The 27,430-nt window shown below is 39.4% G+C and overlaps 1 protein-coding gene across 1 annotated transcript in view; it reads left to right on the forward strand.

The window, feature by feature from the left end:
• Positions 1–460: 460 nt before the first annotated feature.
• MAN2A1 (mannosidase alpha class 2A member 1) overlaps positions 461–27,430 on the forward strand; it is a gene marked incomplete at its 3' end in the record, with an annotated part of 106,902 nt that continues 79,932 nt past the window's right edge. The window contains exons 1-3 of the mRNA XM_080362024.1: positions 461–905; positions 13,235–13,495; positions 17,981–18,125. Of these exons, the coding sequence (XP_080218150.1) occupies positions 771–905; positions 13,235–13,495; positions 17,981–18,125 (541 nt within the window). The 5' untranslated portion in view covers positions 461–770. The remainder of the gene's footprint in view (positions 906–13,234; positions 13,496–17,980; positions 18,126–27,430) is intronic.

Here is a 27,430-nt window from a genome sequence, read left to right on the forward strand (position 1 = left end):
ACCGGGCGGAGGGGAGCGGGGGTTCCCCGCAGCACAGCGACCCCGCGGGTGAGAGGAAGCGGCGGCGGCCGCAGCTCCTCCCGGCGCCCGGGGGCGGCGCCAACCCCAACGGCCGCCGCGCGCTCAGCCCCGCGGCGCTGGGGCGGCGCGGGCCGGTGGGGGCGGTACCGCGCCCGTGACACGCGCGCGACACCGCCCACCCGCCTGGGCGCGCGGGGGCGGAGCGCCGCGCTCCGGCAGCGGCGGGGTCGGCGCTGGCAGGCGGGGGCTTCCCGGGCGCGGAGCGTGTGCGCGGCGGCCCGCGGTGTCTCGGCGGCGGCAGCGCTCTGTCCGCCGGGAGCGGGAAGAGGTGCCGGACTCAGGCGCCGCTTACCGGCAGCGAGAAGGAGCGGAGCGGCTGGTGAGACGGCCGGAGGAGGAGGAAGGGGCGGCACAGGGTCGGCTCCGCAGCGCTGCCGCCGCCACTTCCCCGCTGGGCGCTCGTCTGCCCGGGAACCCGATCTGCTCCCGGAAACTCTCGGCTCGCCTCTCGCCGCGGAGGCAGGGTCTCGGCGGAGCTCTCTACCCCGGCGCAGTGCGGGGGCAACTTCTCGCACTTCTCCGGAGAAGACTTGGGGCTTCCCCACGCCGCAGGCGGCGGCACCTGGGGTCCTCGCTACCCGCCGCGGCGGGAAAACTTTCCCCTCCGAGCGCGGGGCGGCGAGCGGGGCCCGGGAGCGCCGGCGCGGCGGGAGGAGCGCAGCGGCGCGGCCGGCCGGGCGGCCGCGGAAATGAAGCTGAGCCGGCAGTTCACGGTGTTCGGCAGCGCGGTCTTCTGCGTGGTGATCTTCTCTCTCTACCTGATGCTGGACCGCGGCCACTTCGACCACCCGAAAAGCCCCAGGCGGGAGGGCACCTTCCCCAAGGTGAGTGGGGCGGCGGCCGGGGCGCGGCGGGTGTGCGAGCTCCTGGGCCGCCGGGGCGGACGTGGAGGGGCGGGCGGCCGTGCCGTCAGGGGGCCCCCTCCCCTCTTCCCGCGGGGGCTGTCGGAGCGCCGAGGGGCGGTGGCGTGGTGCCGCGGCTGCCGGGCCGTTGGGGCGGGGGCCGAGCGGTGCCGCCTCTGGGCGGCGCTGGTGCTGGCCCGGCCCGGGGCTCGGGGCTGCGGGGGGAGGCGAGCGCAGCCCACCCGCCGGGCCAGGGCGGTGCGGAGGGGAGGCTCGTTGGGCGCGCGCCCCGGGCAGGACGGGGTGGGGGCTGCGCTGAGGTTTCAGCAGCCCGCCGCCCTGCTCGGCAGCGGAAGGGGGAATGCAAGCCTTACTCTGCACTGTGGAAATCCATGCCGAGGACGTGTAGGGACGCACAGGGAAAGGCAGAGAAGTCGAGGGTAGACCTCAGCTATAGCATCAACAGGTAGGTTTGGAGAAGTGCTGACTTTAGGTTACTGCTTTCCTTTTCGCTAAGCCTTGCTTAGGAGCTAGTTCATACCTAACTGCTCGGCATGGCTAAAGGAAGCAGTTCTTCAGTTCCTCACTTTCCCATATTGTCTGTGTGGGAGAGAAATTTAAAAGCTGTATATCGTGGTAGTGGTCTATTAAGGAATGTTTAACTATGAGAAGAAGAAGGTATTTCAGGGAGCCTGTGGTATGCTGTGCAGAATGGCAGAATACTGCTGTGTATAAATACCTTTGTTTTCTTGTAGTAGTAGACCAAAAAATTATACAAAGTAAAGTTGTAGCTTATTTATGTAACTGTACTTATTTTTTGGGTAATAAACCAAAAGGATATGTTTTTTAGTACAGCAGTGAGGCTTCAAGTGAGCAGAATAAGTCAAAAGGCTTATTTAAAAATGATCTTCCTGATACAATCACTAATTTTTCATTTAATGTAAAGGTAGTAGTTGATACCATTTTGTTAACGGTAAAGACAAAAACCTTGATTTAAATGTAAAGAAAGAGTTCAGATCTGTTCTGTGTTAATTCTTTCTCACTAGAGTTCAGAGGTCAGCCACTTTTTTGTGCAGGAACTAAGAGAAAGGGGAAGCAGTTTAGGAGAAGAAAGCAAGACAAAGCTGGCTACAACATCTGTGCCTGTTCAATATGTAATTCCAGCCAGAGATTAATGCTGTGTGTGACACTTGTAACAGTGAAGTACAAGTTCCACTTTGTTGATATGGTCAGTATCTTAAATTAGGAAATCACTTTATGTGCCTTAATAGCATGAGTTGAGTTAATCCAGGTGAAGTACAGAACAGGAAAGCTTGTGTATGGGTGGTCTCTTTTTTTTTTTTTGGTTGTTGGTTTTTTTAATTATTTTTTTATTTTCATGTTAGGTTTTGGTTTGAAATACATGAGTAAATAGGGAAGATTTATTATACCTTTTGGTCTTCCATAGTCAGTGCCTTGCAGTTGAAATCCTATCTGTGTCCTGCAGTGTAGTGCTAGTCTGCGGTATATTGTGGCTTTATCTCTTTTGACTAAGGCCTTAGTACCTTAATCTGTTGTTACACCTCTTCATTCTTTGTGATCTAGTCAGCTAGAGACCAACATTTCTCTTTCCATCCTCTTCTCTCCCCTCGGTTTTCTAGAACTGTCTTGTCAGCGTTAACTCTTTTTACCTTTTCCATATCTAAATTTCTCAGAGGCTACTGACTCTCACTGAAAAATCCTATGCCCATCATTGTTTTGGTCCTTTTGAAGAGTTATCTTTTCCTTTCTTACTGCTTTCTTGTTTGAGGAAGTTACAGATGAAGTTGCTGTGATCTTGTCATTTCCTTTTGCTGCCCATAGGGCAGAAATTTTTCACTTTATTAAAACTGGGAAACCTCTAATACATAACAAATGCTTTCAAAGCCCTATAACATCAGTTTAAAGTAAATGCAAAAGATGTAGAATGGACTAGAAGCCACCAAAAATATTTTAAAGGATCAGCTTTAGTCCTACCTCATCTGACAGAAAGTTGTTTGTGTTAGTGCAGTATTGCCAGAACTCAGTGTACTCTAAGTGAAACTATCTTCAGATGTGAAAACTTCAAACTGTTGTTGATTCTGAAAAGCTATGGCAGCAGTAGATGGTTTGTTTGAATATTTAAAAAGGCAGTCTCTTTCCTGATGACAAAGGTCAGAATGTTTTTTTCTTAGAAATAGGAATTGATTTTTTTTCAGAAGTTATTGGATTGATTCACTTCATACCTCTTTCTTTTCTGACAATGTACTAATTTTTCAGCCTTGCTGCTTCTCTGTGCAGTTCTGGTAACAACATAGGCCACCTTCTGTGTCTTGGAAGTTGCATATTGATTAGTTTCTTCTTCCTGACATACGTGGATTACACTAAGCTCAGAGGAGAGAAGAGGGTACCTCTGGAAGCAGTCCTCTGTTTAGCTTGTGAATATTTATCTAGGCTTCATATGTATTTTCTGCCAGGATTAGAATTGGAATTTTTCAGCTGGCAGTGCCTGTTAGTCTGCATTCACCCGAAGTGTTGTGATACCTGGTAGCAGTAGTAAAATAAACGTTTAGATTGTTGCTTCATGTTTTTCTTCCAGAAAGACTCAGTCTTGTGAACCTGTCTTCTTTCAGGCTTATCTGCGAATCTGGTTAAGAGTTTTCCTGCTGGAGCTTGCTTTCCAGTTTGAGAGTTTAGGTAGTTGTTCAAGGATGCCAACAGAAATATCTTGCAGAAAAAAATTTTGGACAAGATTTCCTAAGATGGGTGAATATTCATAGACAGGTGCCCTTACATACTTTCTAACCAAGTTCATGTAAATGCCTTTCACTGCTATGCTAAACGGCAGCTGTGGTCAGGCTTGGGAGTGCAGTGTTGACATTGTGTTCTTATAGGTGTTGGCTTTGGAAAAGCTGGCATCAGTAGTCAGTTTTGCAGTGAATGTTATCCACACCTATCCATAGTAAGGTGGCAACTGTAGTAGAACTTGAGCTAAAGTGATTTATAGCCTTGTCACCATTGGTGGTGCATTTAAATTGTAATATCAAAAGGTCTGCATGTTGCCATAGTGCGGAAGTCCCTGTTAATTTGGGGAAGATTAGCTACCTATAATAGATGGAGATCAAGACTTTTTGGCTCTCCTCTGTAATTCCTACATATATCTTTTTGGAACCTGCCTGGTTGTCAGATCTGTATTGTTCTTATGATGGCCATATCACTAGTTCTGTATATCTGTCTGAGCCCATTCCTAGCCATAGGATGCTCCTGTGTCAAGATACGATATGTCCTAGTGTCTTCTCTCAGGCTATGAACAATGCTAGAACATTGCACAGAGGTGAGCTCAAGGTGGAAAAATAGCCTTAGGTGCGTTTTTAGATCATTATTGTAGAAGTTGTCAGTACAGATTGTTGTGTAAGAGTCTTCTAGTGGAATATAGTGGAAAAATGGTTGAGTATGTTGTTTTTGTCTGTAGTAACACGGAATTCTCTGAGAAATCTTGTGTGACTCCAGTGGAGAGAGGTTCAGAATGGTGGTTAGTCCTATGAAATTTCTTGTGGAGTGAGTGTCAGGTGCAAGTGATTTGTGAACTAAATTGAGAACTACTAAATGAAAACTACATTCAAATCAAGTCTAAAGTGGATAAAGTCCGTAAGCAGCTTATCTTGAAGAACGTGTGCTACTTTATACAGATGAATACAAAATACTGATAAGCCTGTATTAATCTATTCCGTATTTTGGACCCAAATTGAAAAAAAATCATTAGCCTAACATGGCTTGTTTTCTCAACTAACTTTACTTTGACTTAGAACAGATCCATAAAAGCCGTTCATTTGCAGAAGCTTGTGGAATATTTATTTTAATTCTAAATTTTGCTAGATTCACACCTAAGCATACATGGCACACATCAAAAATCCAATTAAAAAAAAAAGTCAAGGATTCATTTGTACGAGTATATTGCTTCAGAAATATGTGGCCTTTGTGTAGTCTTTACATGAAAGTTCATTTTAAGTGAATTTTATACCTGAGCAAGGCCGAGAAGCAATACAATGCAGCATCCTCTGTTACTACTGGATATGTGATGCTTTGGACACCACCGTTTTCCTCTAACCACTTTCACACAGCCTGCTTTGGCTTCTGTGGGACATAACTCTCCACTTGTGCAAGGTTATTTCTGGAAATATATTTTTAAAACTCAAGTCTGCCATGGTTCTGGTTGATAACTGGAACAGCACCAAGTGATTGCCCCTCTTTATCTTTGGCCTTTCCTTTAAACTGTATTAAAAGGCTAAGGATGAACACATAGCAACTTCCATCCTTACTGTTCTATTTTTTCTGAACAACTGTTATTTGAATAAGATCTCTCTCTTCCCACCCACTGTGTTTTCTTCTCCAGCCCTGCCTATTTAAAGCTTACTCAGATATTCTTCTGTGTTAACTGCTTTTGTGGGCTCACTACTTACATTGCATTGAATAGAGGTAATCAAGTTCAGTTCCTTTAAAAGCAGCATGCTTGGTTTTTTTTGTTTCCAGTGTCCTTCCAGTAAAGTATTAAGTGACGTGGCTGTTGGTGGTACTGCTGAAGTTTCTGTTCTGGATTCATGCTTTCAAGACATCTACACAGTGTATCAATTACCTCTGCGCAGATAGAAGTACTGCTTTAAGCAGTAATAGTAGAAAATTGTGACCAAATACATGGCAAAAACACTAGCAGTTCTCTGAATCTGTGTGTTGAGCAAAGGCACCTTGTGAACTTTACTGTGGAGCACTGCTGAGGTAGTACTTCCCCTACCACAAGGAAGCACTACCTGCAGTCAGCCCTGAGTCTCGATTAGGTAGCTGAACTGCTGTGTATCAGCTCAAAATGGTAGTTACTGTGTCCCAGTTCTGTGCATTCAAACCTCAGCTCTCCGCACTGCTGACGAGTCTGTACACTTCATGTTTTGAAATAGCTCCTAACACAGTGTAAATGCCTTTTCCAGCCTAGAGTTTTGCTCAGTGCTTTGCTGTAGTGAAGTAGCTGAAATCAGTGGCTTACCTGGACAACAAATATACACATTTTGCTGCTGCATGTTCTTCATTATTAGTGTATTTTTATGAATTTGTTTGGGAACTTTCAGGACTTTGTGTAACAAGGAATGAGACTTCTGTATGCAAAAGTATTGGAAACAGCATGATCAGGTATTTAGGAAATGTTTGTTTTACTCTAAAATGTGAACAGTGGCAATTAAGGTTGTACATAATTTTGAAGTTGTCATTTTCTGACTACTGCACGTTACAAAACTGCAGGCACAGTAACTTATTAGCATTCTTATGAGTTTGAGATCAGAGAAGACTGGATGTTGAGTGGAGAAATTCATGGAAAGAACCGTGGTTTTCCTGGATTTGAAACGTTTTGGCTTATTTAAAAAACAAACAAAACCCTAATAAAAACACTTAGTAAGTTCACAGTCTGAAAGCCTTTGATTGTCACAGGAATGATCTTGTTTAGAAAACAATTAAAATTTAGGATTTCTTCTGCTGAATTTATAGTATGTTGCAAAGGAGGAGGTGCCACCTCTGTGAACATAGTTACAGGCCAGTAACAATTCTTCATACTTCCTGATTTTCACGGAGTGTATTTGTCTTCATTGCGTGCACATTTTCTGTAAAGTTTTGGCTAAGCAGCAGTCAAGCAGATGATAGTAGCCTCCTTCAGTTACAGTCTTTAAATCTGGTGCAAAATATTGAGCAAAGTATATATTTCAGCAAGGTAGTAACACTCACCTATAAATGAGTATTTCAGCTACCTAGAGTTAATGCCTAACTTAAACTGCATAAACTAAATGGAGAAAGTTTCCTAGTTTGCTCTTTCTTGATGTTTTCTTTGTCTTACACATAGTTTTACTAAGTTTTCACTTGTCCAAATAAACCTGACTAAAACGCTCATACTCTTAATGCTATGTAAGCTGAACTTCAGTGTTGTACTGTTAGCCATTTAAATAAAGATTCAGTATAGAAGAGGGAGGAGAATCAAAAAGGAAATGAACCTGAAACATATTAGACAGAGCAGTAGAGAACATTTTTCAGATTAATTGGCTTTAAACAGGGAATATTTCTAGATTTGTTTCCATCTCACTTTCATTCTCCTTGCCTTCAGATCACTGATTATGGTTTCACATCAGTCCCTAACAGCATGCCTTATTTTTATCTCTGTAAGTTACATGAAACTTGAGTCTAGCATAATAGTACATTAAACACTTCTGTTATTGCTGCCTCTAGTAAAACAGTATGCGGAAGTCCATCAGCTTCTTAGAATCTATTTGTCAGGCTGCTGCATCTTTGGAGTAGAACTTTCTCATTTTTTAAGAGAACAGACTATAGTTCCGTAGCTCAGTTAATTCAGAAGAATTCCAGTGTCTTTGTAAAGTGAGTTTGTTCTGAATGGTTCTTTGAAGGTAGGAAATGACTAACAAGGTTACTTATGTAATTTTCATAATCACAAATGCATATAAGCATTCTCAGATGAATAAAGATGTTAAACCTTGACTTGTTCTTTTAACTGATGCACGTATGTTTGTTTTTTTGTTCCATGTCCTACCTTGCAATGTGAATACATGCTGAAACAGTGTGTTTGAATATTAAGCTTTGATGCTGTGTCAGGTTGCATTTTTAACTTTTAGCTGCTTGCTTTTTCTGCTTTTTCAGGAGGTGACTATTTAATTGTACATTTAGTATGTTCAGTTCACATATAGTGCTCTAGCACTGAACAGAAAATGCTTTCTGGTCTTACAATCTTGGTATGCTGGCATCTTATCAGAGGTTTACATCAAGATTTTGGTGAAGTTAGTATATGATTTGTGAAGATGAACTTGGAAAGACTTATTGACGAGACTAGTGCAGAAAATTAAGGTGACTGACATTCAGTTCTGCCAGAAAGTAAGACTTTGAATCCGGTTTCCTCACCGCTTATTTCAGTGAATCTGTTTAGGCAACGATCTTGACTTGAATTCAACATCCCTCAGAGAAGTCTGTTCATTGTGGTCCTCTGCTTTCTTCACCACAGCTCATTCGTGCATCAGAGACTCTTATGCAGGACACTGCCAGCTCCTTTGTGGTCTCCTGCTTGTTCATGTGGGTGAAAAGGAGAATGAACGGGCTTTGGCTGATTTTGAACCAGGCACTTCGTGGTTGCTGGCTGAGCCTGAATACAAATAATAAGTTCCAGCTGACCTAGCCTCAGAGGTCTCTAATGTGGATTTCTCTGTCTGCCTGTTTACATGAATTTCCTCATCTGTGGACCTGTCATACTCTCAATTCAATTAGTTGAGTCTTTTTCCTGATGAAATGATCATTAGTGGCCTGTTAAAAGTGACTGCATTTAGAGTACCAGTGGATGTTCGCTGAGGGAATTAAAGTTACAACCAATATTCTTTCTGCAATGTACAATGTCTACGTAGAAGAAACTGTCCACACTCCACTTCCCCAGAATAAAGCAGCTTGATCTCTTGTTGTTTTACTGGACTTCCCTCCTTGTGCTGTGTGGCAGTGTGCTCCTTTCTGGAGAGAGTCCTTGCTATGGATCAGACTGGTGTCAGAAGCAAACAGAGAAGGACAAGCAGAGAGCTGTGGGAAAACAGACTGCTTTGGAGTATTTGGGGCATGAAAACTGCTGAAGGGTTCAGACTGACTGAAGCATAAGGAACTGTTCATGTAGCTGGTTCATGTGGTGGTAGCAGCAAGTTGCTCAGTGAAGCTATCAGGTAGGGACAGTTTTTGTTCCAAATGGGAGGAGGGTTTGCTGGTCTGTGCTATACATGGGAAGATTTTGTTGATTAAGTCCAACCGTGTGTAACTGTGGGGATGGTAAACAGTTGCCCTGCTCATGTGATGCCATTCTACTAATGCAGCTGTACTTTCAGTACTGTTGGATTTGTTGGTACATATCACTTCTTGTAGAAATAGTAGTTTTGCCATGGCTTAACAGCAGGGTTGCCTTTCTTGATTTTTAGTAAAATCTTTATTGGCACACTCCTATCAATATATAAAAGCAGAAAAAAATGAAAGAAAGAAGTTTACACCAAAGATGTTATAAACTTGTTAACTGGTTGTATAGGCCAGGTGATCCACATAACTTTACGTTGCATTTCTTTATGTTAAAACAAGTATGGAGATTAACAGAGCATCATTTAATATGATGTTCACTGAGGCTAAGGCATACTTAGGCAGGCAGCGTGCCTCCAGTTTCTTGTGCAGCAAGGCAGGGCTCAAAGTCTTGGGTCAGGATTGAATCTTTTCTGAGCAGGCTTGGTGCTGTAAAGTTGGGAGGAGGTCTGCTGACATTTATGAATTGTACACATAGGCACATTTTGCTATCCAGTATATACAAAGTCGTGTAGATTACAAAATTTCAGAGAGAATTGGTTACGGTAAAATTGGTGCCCCTCTGCTCAGATTAAAAAAATCACCCCCACTCTCTCCTAAACGTGTGGAAAATTTTCAAACTTATTTTAAAACAAAATACTACTAAGGTGTGTTTTTAGTAATGGAGGAGACCTGTGTGTTTTGATTAGATTGTTTGATTAGACCTATTTAATGCCCCTGTTTTACTAGCAAACCAGCATCTGTTACTAGCAATCAATAAGATGACGCAGTTTTAGAGTAACTTTACTGTTTTGTGCTGTTTGGCCTTGACATTTGAAGTTCAGCAGTGTTAGTTGTCTGCCTTCCTCTAAAAATGTTGAAACTGATTTTCATTTATTTTCATGTTTTAATACTATTGTCTCGAAGAGCTGCAATGTTTTCCATGTTTAGCCCATATTTTCAAATAATTTTACTATTAAATACTATATCCTAGGCATTGTTTACTCCTATTTAAAATTGGTAAGGAGAAAAGGAGAATATGTAATGAAAATACACCTAGCTTTTGCATAATTTGCATCCATGTGAAATTTTCAACTTGCGATTGGATTCCTGACATTAACTATTTTCATACTGAATGAAAAGTGGGATCCATTTCTAGTTTGTGACACTATTGTTTCTTGAAGTTAGCTCTCATGGCTGATGCATTTCGCAACAGAAACTGAAAATATTTTTAAAATCTCAAGACTTGGCTACTGCACAAGGTCTTAGTTATGTGTTCTTAACTGTAGCTTTTATTGCATGTTTTGCATTCAAGTTGAGTTAGTACATGGCATGTTTAAATGCTTTAGAATAGAGGTGTGGTGCATCTCAAGGATTGTCTTTATTAATGTCCTCTGTTAAGTTTTGCAGTGAGGGTCCTTGTAAGTATTTATTTCTCCAAATAACAGAATATATACCTTCAAAGTTAAAGTAATGTACTTCAACAGGGTTTTAAAAATCACTGCTCTTCAGATTCCTAGGAAGCCGTGAACCCTCCACCTTAATAAATTATTGCTTCAAGTATGTAAAAACAAATAAAATCATTGTTGTTTGAAGATGTTCAGTGAATAAATTATGATTTCTTGTGACACAGGAAGCAGGTGACTTAATTTACAAAGCCAAGTGTTTTGTCCCATAATAAACATCAAAATGATAGCAGTTGCTTTTGTGGATATTTGAGGGCTTAAAGTATAATAAGTTAAATGAAAGGACCATCTTATAGATATAAAATTTGGAGGTTATGTCATATTTCAAGTTTATATCTGACCCCTAGAGTTTGGCAGTATATGTCAAAGGAAGGATTAGTCTAAACATCTGTTTGGTGGTGTGTGGTGTTTTGTTTTGGTGGGGTTTTTTTTGTTTGTTCTTAGCCAGTGCTGGAGAGACTGTAATTGGCTATATGTTGTAAGGCAGATTGGTGGTGTCATCTGGGACTAGGTAGTTGACAGGCTATTGCTAGGCAATATCAAACTCTTTTCTTGTAGGAAGAAGTGAAATATTTCTTGAACATATGTGAATGAGAATATAAATTTTAAACAGTTGTCTGATTTTACAGTTGTAGAGGCAGCGCATACATTGGTGGGATACGTGTGGACAGTGTTTCAGTTTCTTGCACACTTGATAACTTTGAACTATAGTGAAGTGCAGTGAAGCAGACAATAATTTGTATAGATGGCAGCTACAGTTTAGCTTCTTAGGAATCTAAAGATCAGAACCTATGCTGGGCAGCCTGTAAAGCCCCAATCAGTATTATTTTATATGTGTTATTTTTAGAGTGAGTGGCATAATAGACTATTAGTTTTCTGAGTAGAGAAGCCTTTCTTTCTTCTAAAATGTCACAGGCATCGAAAGGGAAAAATACTAATTTGACACAAAAATGTGTGTACACTAACCTTTAATGTAGAATTTGAAAGACTTCAGTCTGCTTGCTTCTTTTGTGCCACCAGGGGGCATGGGACTACAGTTTTTTTCTTTCCAGTATCCCATCATCTGCATGTTGATTTCCTGTTGTTCTCAGTTCATCTATTTTATAAGTTTCTAGTGTTTTTCTTTAATTTGTTGAGATTGTAGGTTGTTTACCCTACACCTCAATTAGCTTAATCTGGATCTGTTATTAAAATATATCTTTTGTCTTTCGGGAAGGAATGATTGTTTGCTTGTGTTGCATTTTAAAGCCTGCTATTGTTTTCAGAGTGTATCAATCTAAGAAAAAAACAACAGAAAAAACCAGTGGGTCAGCACCTTACATAGCCCAGAAAGCAGAGGGGACAAACTTAACAAGATGTTAAACAATACTAAAATGTATCATCTACAGAATTACAAATAACTTAAATAAAGATAGAATTATAGCAATGATGATTTAGTAGGACTCAGAAGGCTGACTAGTATCTCTTGGCAAGGGATGGTGTTTTTAATTCCTGCAAACTTCTAAAAGTGAGCAGAACTTAAAAAAAAGTGCACATCACAGTTTAGAAAGGAGGCTTAATCCTTTGCAAACTACAGAAGTTTGAATTAACTTGGCAATGAGGAAAGCAATTTGTCCCTTAAAAGGAAAATGCAAAGACCTCAAGTGAATTGTTGTCAAAAGGGAAAAGTCTCATGTACATGCGTTGTTTCTAATATTATTCTAGATTACTTAGAAAATAAGGCTAGGAAAAAGTTTTACTTGTCATTAAATCATAGGTCACAGTAGTTGTCTATTAATCAATATTATTTGTCTTGAATGTAGTGGGCAGAATGAAAATGCCTGAATCTGCAGTGGGTTTTGTTATATTGACAGCTTCTTGAAAAAAGCTTGATACTACAGTGTATGTTTTGGGGTCTGACCACAACTTTAATGACAGGAAGTGACTGGCTTTTTGTTCTTTATCTTATTATTGTTAGCTTGAAGTCAGTCTGTGGAAGGAAATTAATTACTGTTAAGATAAAATATCCCTAAAAACATGTTAAATAATCTGGCCTTTTGTGATTCCAATTGTAATTCCATGCCTGAAAAATAAGAATGCATCAAATAATTTGAAAGGAGTGGCTAGTAAATGAGAAGGCAGCAGCATTTCCAGGTACCTTGTTCTGCTGTGCTCCCTCCTGTATTCCAACAATACTGGGATTAGATACTATTAAATTGCTTTGTGGTGTCTCTCTCTCTCCTTCCAAGTTGCTTTGGGAGGTACACTGACTTATTTCAATTCATATTGATGTTATTCTGTATTCTTACTCTCGCTGTGCACACTAGTATCATCTACAAAATCCTCTTCAGCAACTTAATATGACCTTCTGACTGAAAGTGCTATCAGTCTGAGCTGTCTGTTACAGGATTATCTTGATGTTTGTAATGGTCCAGTTATACAGATAATTACTATGATTAGGCTGTTCAGGGATCTTTTACGCTCATTAAGTGCTTTTGTTGATTCATCTCTAAATTTCACTGAAAATAAGAAACTCAGTATTTATTGAAATACTATTTTACATGTACAGGAAAAACCTAAAATGTATGTATCCTATCAATCCCATTATGATGTGATACCTTCTAAAAACTGGCATTCTCTTTGTTCTGATGTGAGGATAAACGAAAAGATCAGATTTTTGCAAATCTATGAAAGACATGAAAAAAGTTGAAATTAGCTTAATTGGTCCTTGAAACAATATGACCTTTTAAGAATATATTTCTATCACTGATTAAATCTTGTGCTGCAAATTGAAGTTCGTAGTAGAAAATATAACTTTTGCTCTTTTCCTTTATTCTGAGAGGAGATTTCATATGTTGGTATGATTTCTTATCAGTGTTTTTACATAAAATATGGAATAAAGATGTAGTCAGTTTTTTTTGTGTGATCATGTACTATTATGAAATCAATATATATAAATATTTCAATTCTGTCAAGAGTTGATCTGAGAAATAATTCAACTTTTTTCTTTTTTTTTTTTTCTGTTAACAGGGCCAACTTTCCATATTGCAAGAAAAAATAGATCATTTAGAACGCCTGTTGGCAGAAAATAATGAGATTATTTCAAACATACGAGATTCTGTGATCAATCTGAGTGAATCAGTAAAGGATGGGCAAAGAAATCCAGAGGCTATAAACTTCAGTCAAGGATCTGTTGCTGAGCTCTTTCCTTCTGCTTCAGTTTTGCTTGCAGTTGATTCTGAGGATTGTTTATTTGCTTCAAAAAGTGGAAGTCATATTTCAGATGTACAGGTAAGCAAGTCCTATCTGTCATTACTTTGTAATTCTGAACATGTCTAATTACTGGTAAGAGCTTGGTACTAAGATCCTAATCTAAGACACAATAGAATTGTTCGAGTGACTTTTGTGTTTAACAGATGTTATGAAACTGTTGCTTTTTACCTGTCTATAAATGGAACAGTGGTTATGAAGAGCTGACATTTCATAAAGTTTAAAAATTCTTTAAAAGAACTGCAAACAAAACCCAGTGAAGATTATGCAGTACTATCAGAAGTTCTTTGGAAAAAAAAAAATCTTCTGAGAAACTCTTTCAGTTTCCACAAATAGTTCTAAAATTGATGACAAATAAACTGGAAATACTGGATAGTCTTGATTTAAACAGGTTTTACATTTTAGGGATGTATGCGTAGATGGATCTTCATGGGGAGGTAAAGAATGGTCAAGAACTAATAATTTTTAAAAAGTCTGTACTGTGTTCCCTTTTGAATGCCATTTCTGTATTTCAGCATTCTTGTGTGTCTCCAGTTTTGTATAGGCACTTTGATCAGAAAGGAAGAGCATATGCCATGTTGACTGGTTGGCATGAACTGGAGAGGTTGAAGTTTTTGAAGTCAGACACTTCAAGTTGAATTTATTTTGCTTTCTGGTGATGCTTGTGAGTTCATGGACTCTTACATATTCGGTTTTAATGGAGTGTTTCAGGAGCACTGAGAATACTGTGTTAAGTTTGTGATCTGTACTGTTTTTGGGAGTCTTGTGGGAGTACTATAAATATTCATAGTATTCTAAAGCAAAGATGAAGTTCTGAAGTCCAGCTTTCTCATTCTAGAAGTGAAAGTATTTCTGTTGCAGGAGAAAGACAGTGGACTTAGGATGAATAAGTACACATATTAGAACAATTGTAACCTCTGATGAATCATTTATAATGCCTTTAAGTTCTTGAGGGATAGGTACCAGTTTAGTATGTATTTTACAGAGAAATTAGTTGGGTTTTTTTAAGGCAATATCTGACTGTTCATGTTTCTAATATGCTTTAAGACTTCTGTGCAAGAAAGTAAAGCCTGTGGATGTAGGACTATATGTTTTCGAGTTACTGGATTGTTAACAGGTTATTTCTCATACAGTCTGTTACTATGTTAAGTGATGTGCTTTTTTTCAGATGCATTAGAAAAAGTTATAGTAAATGTGAGTTGTGAATTTTGAGATAAAATGTGTTGGCTTAAATTTTTGGACATGTTAACCTGTTATGAATGGAAAGTAAAACATGTTTGCATAACTGTTCTCATGTTTTGCTTCACATTTGCACAATGTCGGCTAAGGTACCTACCAAATAGTACACTGTAGTAGTGAAACTGCTTTTTGATAATTCTCTTTAAAGGGTATATGCATGTACTTAAGTAACAATTAATAGTAGGGAATATTCTTAATAATGTTTCCCTGGTCATACTTTCTTTCCTTGCCTTGCACAGGGAGAGCTCTAATCTTCATGTCATTACATTAGTACATTGTACTCAGCAGGTTATCCACCATCATCATTAAGTCACTTTAATACTGCTCTGTATACATTTTTTCTCCTGTGAGTCTGACCCACATTTCAGTTATGGAATCTAAGACCTTGGCTTTAGCAGAATTCCTGAAACCTAATGTTAACGAGCTGATCTAAATTACTCTATATGAATACAGTTATACTATTTGCTGCTTTGTCAAGCCTGATGTATTCTGCAAGCTCAGTTAATTTATTTTCTTCTAAATATTTTTACAAAGACTGAGAAATTCTGAGTAGATAATTTGGAACATTTTTTTAAACTATATTTTAAATTCTAAAAGAGCTTGTAAGTGCTAACTACCTGTTCTTCATAAACTTTAACTTAGAGATTTGGACCTTACTTTTTCCATGTTTGTCATTTAAGTGGATGTATGAGAATGAAAAGAGAGACTAGAAGGAAATAAGAGCTAGTATAGGTAAGATGTATTGTTTAGATAAAAATCGTTCTAGAGAATGAAGGCAAAAGAGGCTGCAGTGAATAAATTATCGGTGCATTATAGTCTCCCATAATGGAGAAACCGTTATGAGAATGCATTCAAATAGGGATTAAACCTTTGTAAAATTTCAGTGAGAAATATTACCAGGCCTTCCTACTCAAATAGATGTATTTTCTTTACATAAATTGGACAAAAGTTACTAATAACATGAGACCTGAAAGATTCGTGGATAGGATAGTGAAAGGATGTTTTTCATGGCAGAACTGTAAATCAAGAAGTTGTATACTCTGTTACTTGTCATGTTTGTAAGCAGGTAGAAAATTATAATACAGCTGGCCACTGAAAATAACACTGAATTGAGAATTAGTATAATTAAAATTAAATTTTTAAAAATGGAGCTAGGTAATAAACAAAATTAAGAACTCTGGATTAAATATGGTTATGATCTGATACTGTTTAAGGTCAGTAGTTCAAGAAGTATCTGGAATTTGTTCTCGAAGACGGAATTCTAAACAGCCATCATGCTGAGTTGGAGGGTCTTTTAACTAATACAGTGAGGTGTCTCATCTCTTGTCCCCTTCAGCCACTGAAGTATCTGACATTGTGCTTAATAATGTCTCTCCTTTTAAAAATGAGGTATGAATCACTCTTTAAAAAGATGGACAAAGAGACATGAGCTATACTTTTATTTCTTCTGTGCAGTAGTTTAGTGTTCACTGGGGTAAATGCTGTGATGTTTGCCCAAGACTTGCATTTCTTCAGAAGTCTAAGTCTCTTGGTGTAGAGAAAGAATAAGCCCATATAGGGCGGAAAAGAGACAACTGGTAAGTTTTCAAATGTTTTAATTGGAAAGCTTGTAACAACATGACTGTCTTCTGAAGCAGCTATAGTGAAGGCTGGCAGCATCCTTTTTGGATTTCTGTTTTTTTTACTCTTCTTACAAAGCCCTTGCTTACTAGATCAACATTTTATACATAGAAACGATATTAAAACAAGTCCAGGAAATACTTGTCTTGAACCTTTTTTGCTTCTTACTGACTAGGTACTTGGAAGTTATTCTTCACTTGCAGTGAATTGGAAGTGAAGGACTGAAGTTGAACCAGGGTAGAAGAGAAGTAGGGAGGAGGTCTTTCAGTTTTGTCTTTGTTTCTCACTATCAAACTCTATTTTCTTTGGTGATAAATTAACTTAGTGTTCCCCAAGTCAGGTCTGTTATGTCTGTGATGGTAATTGTCAAATAATTTCTCTGTCTTTATGTTTACCCATGAGCTTTTAGCTTATCACTGGCAAGTTTTAACTCTTGTGGTGTTCATGTAGTCGGAAGGGCAGGCGCCGATCTCTTATCTTTGGCGACCAATGACAGAACCCAAGGGAATGTACAGGAAGATGTCCCAGGAGAGGTTTAGGTTGGACAGTAGGAACAGGCTCTACCCCCAGTGGGTGGAGGAGCACTGGAACAGGCTCCCCAAGGAGGCAGTAGTGGCTCCAAGCCTGACAGTGTTCAAGAAGAGACTGGACATGCCCTCAGACACATGTGAGCTGTGGGATTGTCATATGCAGGGACAGGAGTTGGACTTGATGATCCTTATGGGTCCCTTCCAACTCAGGACATTCTATGATTCTATGTAGTAAATGACTCCTATAGGCTATTTTTGTGCAAGTGAAAAGTTTGTTGAAGAAAGTTTTTCAGGTGTACAGTTATATTCTAACATGGGATTAGAACTAAAAATTAGTTTAAGTTATTTAAACTATTAGTGCCAGTAAAAGGCAAAACAAAAACAGAAGGAAAAGTTGGATATGGTAACTTTAGTCTAAACTAAAGTTACATTAGTTACTAAACTTACATTAGAAGATTATCTTTGGAGCTATCTGGTGGTATCTAAATTTCATAGGAACTTGTTAAAGTACCTCTAGGGTTGCTTTATTTACCTGTGACCTTATTTGCATTGACAAGTGAAATATGTTCTTCCTTGTGTAATTAGTGTACTGGGCAACAGTAAGTATATAAGGAGGTTTGTTATTGGCTATAATTCTGACCATTTTTTCCTTGATAGTTTCTTTCCATTCCCTTTTGTGAGTTTGACTTTCAGCTCGATCTCTCTCATGTTGTCATCCCCTCTTACTTCTTGCTTAATTTGTCCTCTCCATCTTCTGCATTCCTCTAGTGTGTTGTGCTGCCCTATATAATCCTCTCCCTACCTTCCTGCCCCAATGCCATTGTGAGCTGTCATAATTTTTTGTGACTCGAGGCTCTTATATCTATTGTTTATCTAATCCATTTCAATTTCCTCAGAATAGAGCCTGCCAAATGCTCCTCTTCCTACCAGCTGTGTCTTGGGTGTCCTAGTGTGACTTGAAACTTGCTCTCATTTGTCACTTTTCTATTCATTTGACACTTCAGCTCTCCCTGTGTAATGAACAAGCTGATCCATTTTTGATGAAAACAGCTTTGGTTTTCAATAGTAGAACTGTTTTTGTGAATTCATGTTTTAAATTCCTTTTACTCTTTTTTAGATGTTGGATGTCTATGACATTCTTCCTTTTGATAATCCAGATGGTGGCGTGTGGAAGCAAGGATTTGATATTGCATACAATGAAAATGAATGGGACAGTGAACCACTTCAAGTTTTTGTCGTGCCTCATTCACATAATGACCCAGGTAATATTGTAACTGTATTCATTTAGGTATCTAGAGGCTTTTGAATTAAGAAATATGTTACCATTTCTGTTGATATTTGGATTTTTTGAAGCATATTACTTAATATGTTAGATGTAAGTCTAGCAAGGCAGTTAAGCAGATGTATAATTGAAGTGCCATTGGCTTCAAGTAACAGCTTATGATAAAATTTGTACATGCACTTATTTATTAACTGGAGTAGATCTTCATTGTTGATATTGGAAGGCAATATGGATTTTCTGTGTTCATCCTGCCAGTAATCTAGTTGGTTTATTCATTGCTGCATTAAATATGGCCTGTTCTCACAGAATCATAGAATGTGCTGAGTTAGAAAGGATCCGCAAGGATCACTGAATCTGATTCCTGTGCCTGCATGTGACGACCCCACAGTTCACACCGTGTGTCTGAGGGTGTTGTCCAGTCTCTTCTTGAACACTGGCAGACTTGGGGCCGTGACATCTCCCTGAGGAGCCTGTTCCAGTGCTCCACCACCCTCTGGGGGAAGAACCTTTTCCTCATGTCCAACCTAAACCTCCCCTGGCACATCCTCCTGCCGTTGCCTTGGGTTCTGTCATTGGTGAATAAAGAGAAGAGATCAGTCCCTGACCCTCCTCCTCCCCTTGTGAGGAAGCTGTATGAGGTCTCCTCTTAGTCTCCTTTTCTCCAGGGTGAACAAACCAAGTGACTTTAGCCACTCCTTATACGGCTTCCTGTCCAAATCCTTCACCAGCTTTATAGCCCTCTTCTGGACCCTCTCCAGTAGCTTTATCCTTTTTATCCTGTGTTGCCCAGAACTGCACACAGGGCTCCAGGTGAGGCCGCACCAGTGCAGAGCAGAGTGGGACAATCACCTCCCTCGCCCGTCTGGCAGTGCTGTGCTGGATGCACACAGGACATGGGTGGCCCTCTTGGCTTCCAGGGCACTGTTGGCTCATGTCCAACTTCATGTCATCCAGAACCCCCAGATCCCTCTCCACAGAGCTGCTTTCCAGCATCTCATATGCCAGTCTGTATGTACAGCCATGGTTACTGTGTCTCAGGTAAAAAATCTGGCACTTGTCCTTGTTGAACTTCATGTGGTTGGTGATTGCCCAGTTCTCCAATTTGTCCAGATCCCTCTGCAGGGCCTCTCTGCCCTCGAGAGTGTCAACAGCTCCTCCCAATTTGTGTCACTGGCAAACTTAGTATCTCCTCAAGTCCGGCATCCAAGTCATTTATAAAGACATTGAAGAGAGCTGGCCATAAGTTGCATCCCTATGGAAACCGCTAGTGACTGATCCCCAGCCCGACATAACCCCCTTTACTAGAACCTTTTGGGCCCAGCCCATCAACCAGTTGCTCCCCCACTGCATTGTGTGTTCATTCAGCTGTGTGCTGGACATCTTGTCCAGGAGGATACTGTGAGAGACAGTATCAAAGGCTTTAGTGAAATCCAAAAAGATCACATTGACAGGCTTCCCGTGGTCAGCTAGGTGGGTAACCTTGTTGTAGAAAGAAATGAAGTCAGTCAAGCAAGACTTTCCCCTCATGAACCCGTGCTGGCTGGGACCAATGACTGCGTTGTCATTTGTGTGTTTTCAGTAATTCCCAGAAAAATCTGCATGATTTTGTCAGGAACAGAAGTGAGACTGACTGGCCTGTAGTTTCTGGGGTCATCCCTGTTGCTTTTCTTGTAAATTGGAACAATGTTTGCCAGCTTCCACTCAGCTGGGACCTCTCCAAATTCCCAACACTGTTGAAAAATCACGGAGCGAGGTCTTGATAAGACATCACCGAGCTCTTTAGGCACCCTTGGATGGATCCCATCAGGCCCCATCAACTTGCAGGGCCATAGCTGGAGTAGCAAATCCTGTACAAGCTCTGAATTGATTGGGAATTTATTGTTGAGGCAGCTGTGGCTTTCCAGCCAGAGCTGTGGGGGCTGCAGAGCCCATCATTGGTGTTGAAGGCTGACGTGAAGAAAGCATTAAATGTCTTAGCTTTGTCTATATCCCTGTTAGTAAGGTGACCATGCTAATCAAGTAATGGACCAATGTTATTTCAGGCTTGCCTTTTGCCATTTATGTATTTTAAAAAGCCCTTCTTATTGTCTCTTGCAGTGCTGGCGAGTTTTGACTCTAATTGAACTTTGGTTGCATGGATTTCTTCCTTAAAGTGGCGAGCAGCATCTCTGTAGACCTCCTTTGATACATGACCATATTTACACTGACCATATACTTTTTTTTTTTTGCCATATTTCCAGAAAAAGATCCCTGCTCAGCCAAGCCGGCTTTTTGCCTCACCTGCTTGACTCTTGACATTTTGGAATTGCCTGGTCCTGTGCTTTTAGTAGGTGGTACTTAAAAAGTGACCAGCACTGCTAGAGCCCAGCGCCTTCAAAAGCTTCTTCCCAGGTGACCTTACTAAGTAGTTCTTCAAGCAACCTGAAGTCTGCTCTCCTCATATCCAGAGCTGAGGTCTTGCTGGCAGTTTTCCTCCTATTAGCGTAGATTTTAAACCTGACTGCTTCATGGTTGCTGTGGCCTAGGCAGCCACCAATTGCTGCTGCATCCACAAGACCCTCTCTGGTAATGAGGAGAAGCTCTGGGAAGGCTTTTTGACTTTTTGGACTGTAATAGGTATTTAACCCTTAAGCTGTGCTGAAGAGATGTGCTTTTTGGAAGATGTGACAATGGCAAATGTGAGGTTTTTAACTGTAATACTTCCTTTACTCTTCTGTATGCACCCCTTCCCCCAACCTACAGTGGGATAATCTAAAGTCTGAGTTTAAACTGAAACCTAGGTATGCTTACATTATTTGACTTCTTCCTCCAAAGTAGGTATATACTGTGTAATAAATAAAATGGAGAAGTGTCACTTTATTTTGAAATGACTGTAAAATACAAAAAAAAAAAAGCAGTGAATTATACTACTGTAATCTAATCCTGGTACATGTACACCAGCTAAGAGAAGGTGAAGCTGCTTGTTATTATGGAAAGCCACAATTTCATTTATTTTTAATCTTTACTACTGTGTATCTCTAAAAATTTTTTTTTTTTTGAAGTACTGTGGATCTGAATGAAGCAAAATATGGTAGTTTGAACATAAGTGACTTCTATTTGCACCTAACTAGTGTTTTCAAAGAAAATAACACTGGAATTTGGAGGGACTGTATTGTCCAATTATGACAGCTAAAATAACAAAGTATGGATATAGTAAAAATATTGACAGAAAATAATCACAGTATAAACTTTGATTTATCTTTCTGTAGAACTGTCTTTAAACCTGTGTCCATTTATTTCCTCTCTGGTTATTGTTCTCCTGAAAACTTTCCTAGAAATAAGTCACACCCTGTACAGTCACTTAACAAATCTGAAACCAGCCTAAAGGAATGTATAGAACTTCTAATTCCCTTAGTTCTTATTAGTAAGGCTTCGTTCTGCTGAAGCTAGGAGGATCATATCCTAATTGTGGGAGGATGGCTGGCATCCTGCTATAGGCCTGTTGCTTAGTGTCACGTCTGTCCTCCTGAGCTGACTTTAGTCAGATGGAACAAAAATGCCCTGCACAGTGCAGACTGAGGTAGCTCTCCAGGAGGACAAGACTTGGGAGCTGCAGGGGAATGGTCCTGAGGGAAACTGAGAAGAGGTTTGCATAAAACTTTGCTGGTGTCCATTCAAGTCATGAGGTTTGGAAGGAGCGCAGTGTTCTGTCACTTACTTCCACCCTGCCCCGAGTTTGTTTGTTTGTTTGTTTTTAAGAGGTTCTAGTATTTTTTAATTACTTCTAATAAATATATTTCATTATTTTATTTACATTCCTTCTGTAACTGTCTTTCAAAACCAAATATATTGGGCTGATTTCCTCAGTGGCACCTGTACCTTCAGAATTGGCCAGTTTCTGTTTCCATTCTGGAAGGACTCTTTGGGGCTAACCTTTAGCTTTCTGACAGCCAGCCTTCCGCTTTCTTCTTTGCATCTGGATTCCTGTCTTGCCTCCTATAATCAGCTGTGGTATATTTTCACAGCTAGCACCTTTTGTGCCTGACAAACTTTGGCATTTAGTGCCTTAATCTAGTATTTGGTTCACCTTGTAGCACCAGTTCTGCTAGCCAAAAGTAGCCCACGGAGCATTTGTATTCTAAAGAATTGGAGTGTGATCTTTTCACGTTAAGATTATTTTGGCAGGTACTAACATCTGTCACTACAACTTACATTCCCTTTCACTGTATGCCAAGCAAGGTGTACAGTCTTTAGGCTGCTGTTGGCTCAGCTAGCCAATAGCAAAGATCTTGATAAGATCAGGTTATGCTGGAGGAGGCTTCATCTGAGCCTCCAAACTTTTATATGTCTTTTGGGGCTAGCAGACTGAATAGCTATGTATTGCTCCTATGAGAAGGGTCCGAAAAAGCAAGGACACATCTCTTATTAGCCTGCAAATTAGAGTGGCAAGTTACTAATTTCACTCAGTGAGGAATCCCTTGAGCTTCACTATGTATTTGCTATGACACTTCAAATATTATACCTTCTTTTGGAAGATCAGAGTATAACAAGAGTTCTTTCCAGGTCCAGAGACCCTCTTATGTATGCAATTCTTCTCTTGGGTTCTTGATCTGTGTTTTAAAAAAACTCAACCAAACAACAACAACGAAAACCAACCCCAAAAAACTAAACAAATTAAAAAAACACCCACCCTCAACAACAAACCAAACAAAAACCCAGAAGCCCCAAATGAAAAACAACCATGCCATCAAAAAACCAAACAGAAACCAAAACAAAAAGCCTCAGCCGCTCATCTCCTCCAAAAACGTTTTTGGGTAACCAGGTTTGTTAAATTTCTGAGACAGGTATAGATACTGCTCTACAGCCAGAAGTAGCCTCACCAACACCTTTTCCTCTAACTCTCTATGTTATCAATCATGAAATTTCCTGTACTTTGCCAGCAGGAATTTTCTGCTTACACAGGAAGTGTATTTGTGTCTGTCTATTCTTTAATTTTACATCTGAATGGGATCTTGAGCTACACTTGAGAGCTCTGTTTATTTAAGTTTAATCTGATTCTATTTTGCCCTCTCCAGTGCTCCTCTGGTCCTGTTCCAAACCTAGAGGTGTGGGCCATAACGAACTTAGCTTAAGGTGGATCTTTACTAGCATTCAGATATGTCTTGAAGGGAGTCACTCAATAAATCTATAGTAAAGTACTTATTCTTCCAGCTCTCTGAAAGAAATCCTCTCTGTGGCTGCCCCTTCAAAAACAAGATTTGAAGAATTCTGTCAAGTTATGAGAGATGTCTCTTATCTTTCTCTTGCGACTTTTTTCCTGCATATATTATCTCCAAGGACTTTCGTGAAGTCTTAATGGTGTTGTCATTCCCCTTTGTTAGCTGACTTTCTTACAGGTACCTGGTTTTGGTTCCTGAAGTCTTCCTCCTTAAGTTTTTAATGCCTTTACTATAAAATTACGTCTGTTCTTCCATCAGCAGCAACTAAAATCAAGAAATCAGCATCTCCTCATACGTAATGTAAATATTTCCCAGCTTGTTTGGGCTCCTCAGTTGATATCAAGTAGAATAAAACTGAGATATAATCCTGGTAAATATAAACAGTTCCATCACTAAAGGTGATTGTATGAGACTGGTTATTGTTTGTTTTTACAAGGAGTGTTATAGAAATCTCCTGACTTGGTACTGCTTTTGCTAAGAACATATCTGTGGAATTGTCTGTAGTATGAAACTGCATATTAATAAGCACTTGAAAGAAGGAAAAATTATCTGTAAGAGAGATCCAAAATCTCTTATACAGCTGATGGTTACATTATTTCTTTCCCACAGATGATTAAAAGGCATGGTGCAAAGCAAATACCTTCTGTCAAAGAAGCTTAAGGCATAATGAACCTATTGTGTAACAATGTCTGTGAGAACTGAGAAATTTACCAAGAAATGGAGTCAGTAAAGATATAAATGCATTAGCTGCAAAAGCTTTAAATTCTGGTTACATATTATGTTTTCTCACCTGAGACTACTTCAGCTTTTGGTAAAACCAGTTACGTTATTAAGAATCTGTATCTGAATGGCAAAGAAACTGCCTTGAAACAGAATCTGTAGGGAAGGAGCTGGTCTTAGGTTCCAAGTTCTGTTTTGGGAGATTGCTTACATACTGATGTTCTGAAGCTCTTGGTCTTGCTAAATTCTGCTAAGTCTGGATCTACACACTATGCTTGTCCCTTCAATAGGTATGAGAATGAGTTCCATTCACACTTTTGATCAGTGGCAGGCATAATTGTCTTTTCGTTGCTAGCAGTCAGTTTGAGGACTTCAGCAGCATGTCTGATTTGGACGGGGGCTTACCCAGTGCAGGCTGATCTCAAGCTGTGGAGTTATACTCAATTTACAAATGTCTGTGGTGTGTGATGTTATAGCCATCACAGATGGGTGGCATTTCTTTCTGGAGCAGATTAATGAACGATCATGTAACCTGCTGTGCTGGCAAAGCCCTTACCTTAGCTCTCATGTGCTTCAGCTGCAGTTTAATGTGACTGCCTGAAATGGATTAGGCGGATGAACTGCAGAGGGGAAAACCCTTCTCAGGGACAGTGATATTGTCAACCAGCACAACTGGACTTGGAAGATGATGTTCAAATGTGACCCAAGGGGTCAAAAGACATCTCTAGCATTTATTGCTCTGTTGGCAGTAATGATTTTGGTTATGTCTTCTCATTAAAATATTTAAGAATTGAGACTTGTGAGCTTTGTAATATATGTGTGTAACAGAATGGAATATTTTGTTGCTTAATGTGGTTGTAACAGACCTAGTACAAGCAGCACTGAAGTGGAACTGAAAGAGACTTAAGTAGATTTTCCCCTCTGCTCTGCCCACTCCCGCCCAATTTCTACCCAAGTAAAAGTATGTGTGAAAGTTTGTGTGCACATATGTCAGGTCTACATGCTACTTTTTAGCACTTCATTAATTATCTATAACATTGGTAACTTTACCTTACTAGCACCCACATTAACCCCTATTTATTATTTAAGAGAGTCTCAATTTTTCAACAGGAAATTTGTATAGCCCTAAGAAGTTAACTGCGGTGTTAAGATAAAAGAAAATTTAAATATAAAAGTTTGGTGCTGTTAATATACTATGGAGTTTCAGCTTAATTTTCTGTTGACTGGATCTGGATATGATTTTCAGGTGACTTCCTAGTTTCCCTGGCATGTTGGGAACACAGATTATTTAGACTGTTGTCTTACCCACCAAAATATAAGAACAGGTTAGTATAAAGCTGAAGCAGGGGAAAAAAAAAAAAGCTGGTTGAATGACATCTGCAAGCTTTAGCTTTCAAAGTTTCAGACTGTAAATTGAAAGTTCACCAATTAATACATTCATGTTGTGTTTTAGTCTGAAGACAAATCAGTCACCATTGTTTGTCTAGAACTTGTTTTCCTTTTTTTTAAACAGCAATAGTGTATAGCTTTTCTTCTAAAAAGCCCCAGGAACTATGAAGGCCATGTAAAGACTACAAAACATACGTTGAATGGTAATCACCTAATTACCTAATTTCACTATGGTAGAGGAAGATGAGGTCTAGGAATAGAATGGGAAACTGAACAGCTCACAAATGTTCTGTGACTTGCTGAATTAAAGAAATAGGAGTTTTATTCCTGTCTCACTTCTCAGTATTTCTGTTGTTGCATATGAGGTGGTAGGGGACATCTAGTGAGAGAGATTTTTCTTCTTCCTTTGTCTGAGGAAAAAAGTATTCAGGGCAGTTCCATTTAAAATTGTCAGGACTCTTACGGAGAGCATACATTTGATTCCTGATCAGAAGAAATTTTCTTCCCATCTTAGTTATGAGGGCAGCAGATTTGATATATTAGAGCAGAAACAGACCTTGCATTGTGTTAACCTAACATATAAGTCTAATTATTATTTGTGAAGTACCTCATGGTTCATGACAGATTTTGCTTTCGGTAAAATGTGCAATCATTTGAGGTTTTATCTATGCTTGTGAAATTAAATGTGATAAATATGAAATTCTTGTGGCCAGTCGAGCAGAGATCTTTTACAAGTTGAAGTATGCCATTGGAAAAGTAAATACACTGTTGTACCTTTTTAATAATGGTGTGTCTGCTTCTATCTAAATGACATTATTTCAGAGAATATTTTTGGGGAGCAAAAACATAGGGAGGATGTTCCTTGTGGCTTTCTGTCTTATTCTGGTTTATACTATGACAAACAGAAAAATGAAAAACAACCTTAGACTGCTTTTAGTTTTGATGCTGAGATAGCCTTGCCTTAGAGACTTACTGTTTCTCAAGTTTTCTTTCACATTCTTGGCCAATAAGCCATTCAACTTTATTGAAAAAATACTTCATTTTGGTGAAGTTAGCTCTAAAATTTTATATCAGAAACATCTGTAAGATATTAACTTGTATATTTATTTAGTTTTGATATTATAAAAGGTGATGCAAGATTTCTAAACAAAATTGATGTGTAAAATCTATACTTTAAAATAAGGGGTGTTTTTAATTGCTTGATCTACAGAGGAGCTAATGCTAAATTCTTTCCATCTGTAATCATACTTACTAAAATGCAAATGAAAACTTAGCTTTATGTTTATTTGTACTATTTGCATTACTGTCATTATTGTGTAGCTGTGTATGATCAGCTAAACACATACAACACGCTTAAGTTCTCCAAAGTACTGATAATAACACATTGCTGCATGTCCCTTAAATTTTTTAATATTTTTTTTATGAAAAAGTTTTACCATTGTAGCACCACATGTTATCTGGAACATGGATGTAATTTAAGAACTAAGACATCCTCCTTCAGCCTATGATTCTTTCTTAGTCCTTTAACTGTAAAAACAGTTATTTGTGTCTTTTTCCAGGAATTAGGGAATGAAGCATAACTGTAAAAAAAAAAAAACCAAAACAAACAACCCAGATGAAAAGGAAAAAAAAAGTTTTTTTTAGTAAATCAGGTGTTCATTTTTAAAATCCAAGAACTGAAGTTCCACTAATTTTATTGCAAAGAAATTGCTGTTATTTTTTCGAAAGCTTATAATGCTGGCTGAAATTCAATTCAATGTTGTGGGTTTTTTTTTTTTTTTTTTAATTCTGCCAAAAATTAATAAATTACTCGAGTTTCTTAGGTTGCAAGAAGCAGCATTGTTGTGTGAGTTTTAGAGTCAGTGAAAGTAATTATTATGTACTGTAAAGTAAATCAGAGATTAATGCTTTTTTTAGGGCAGTTTGTATCTAACAAGGGATAGTATTCCAGACATTCATTAAATCTGCCTCTTCATTA

Source organism: Nesoenas mayeri (assembly GCF_963082525.1).
Source record: "Nesoenas mayeri genome assembly, chromosome: Z".
NCBI classification, from domain to species: Eukaryota; Metazoa; Chordata; class Aves; order Columbiformes; family Columbidae; genus Nesoenas; species Nesoenas mayeri.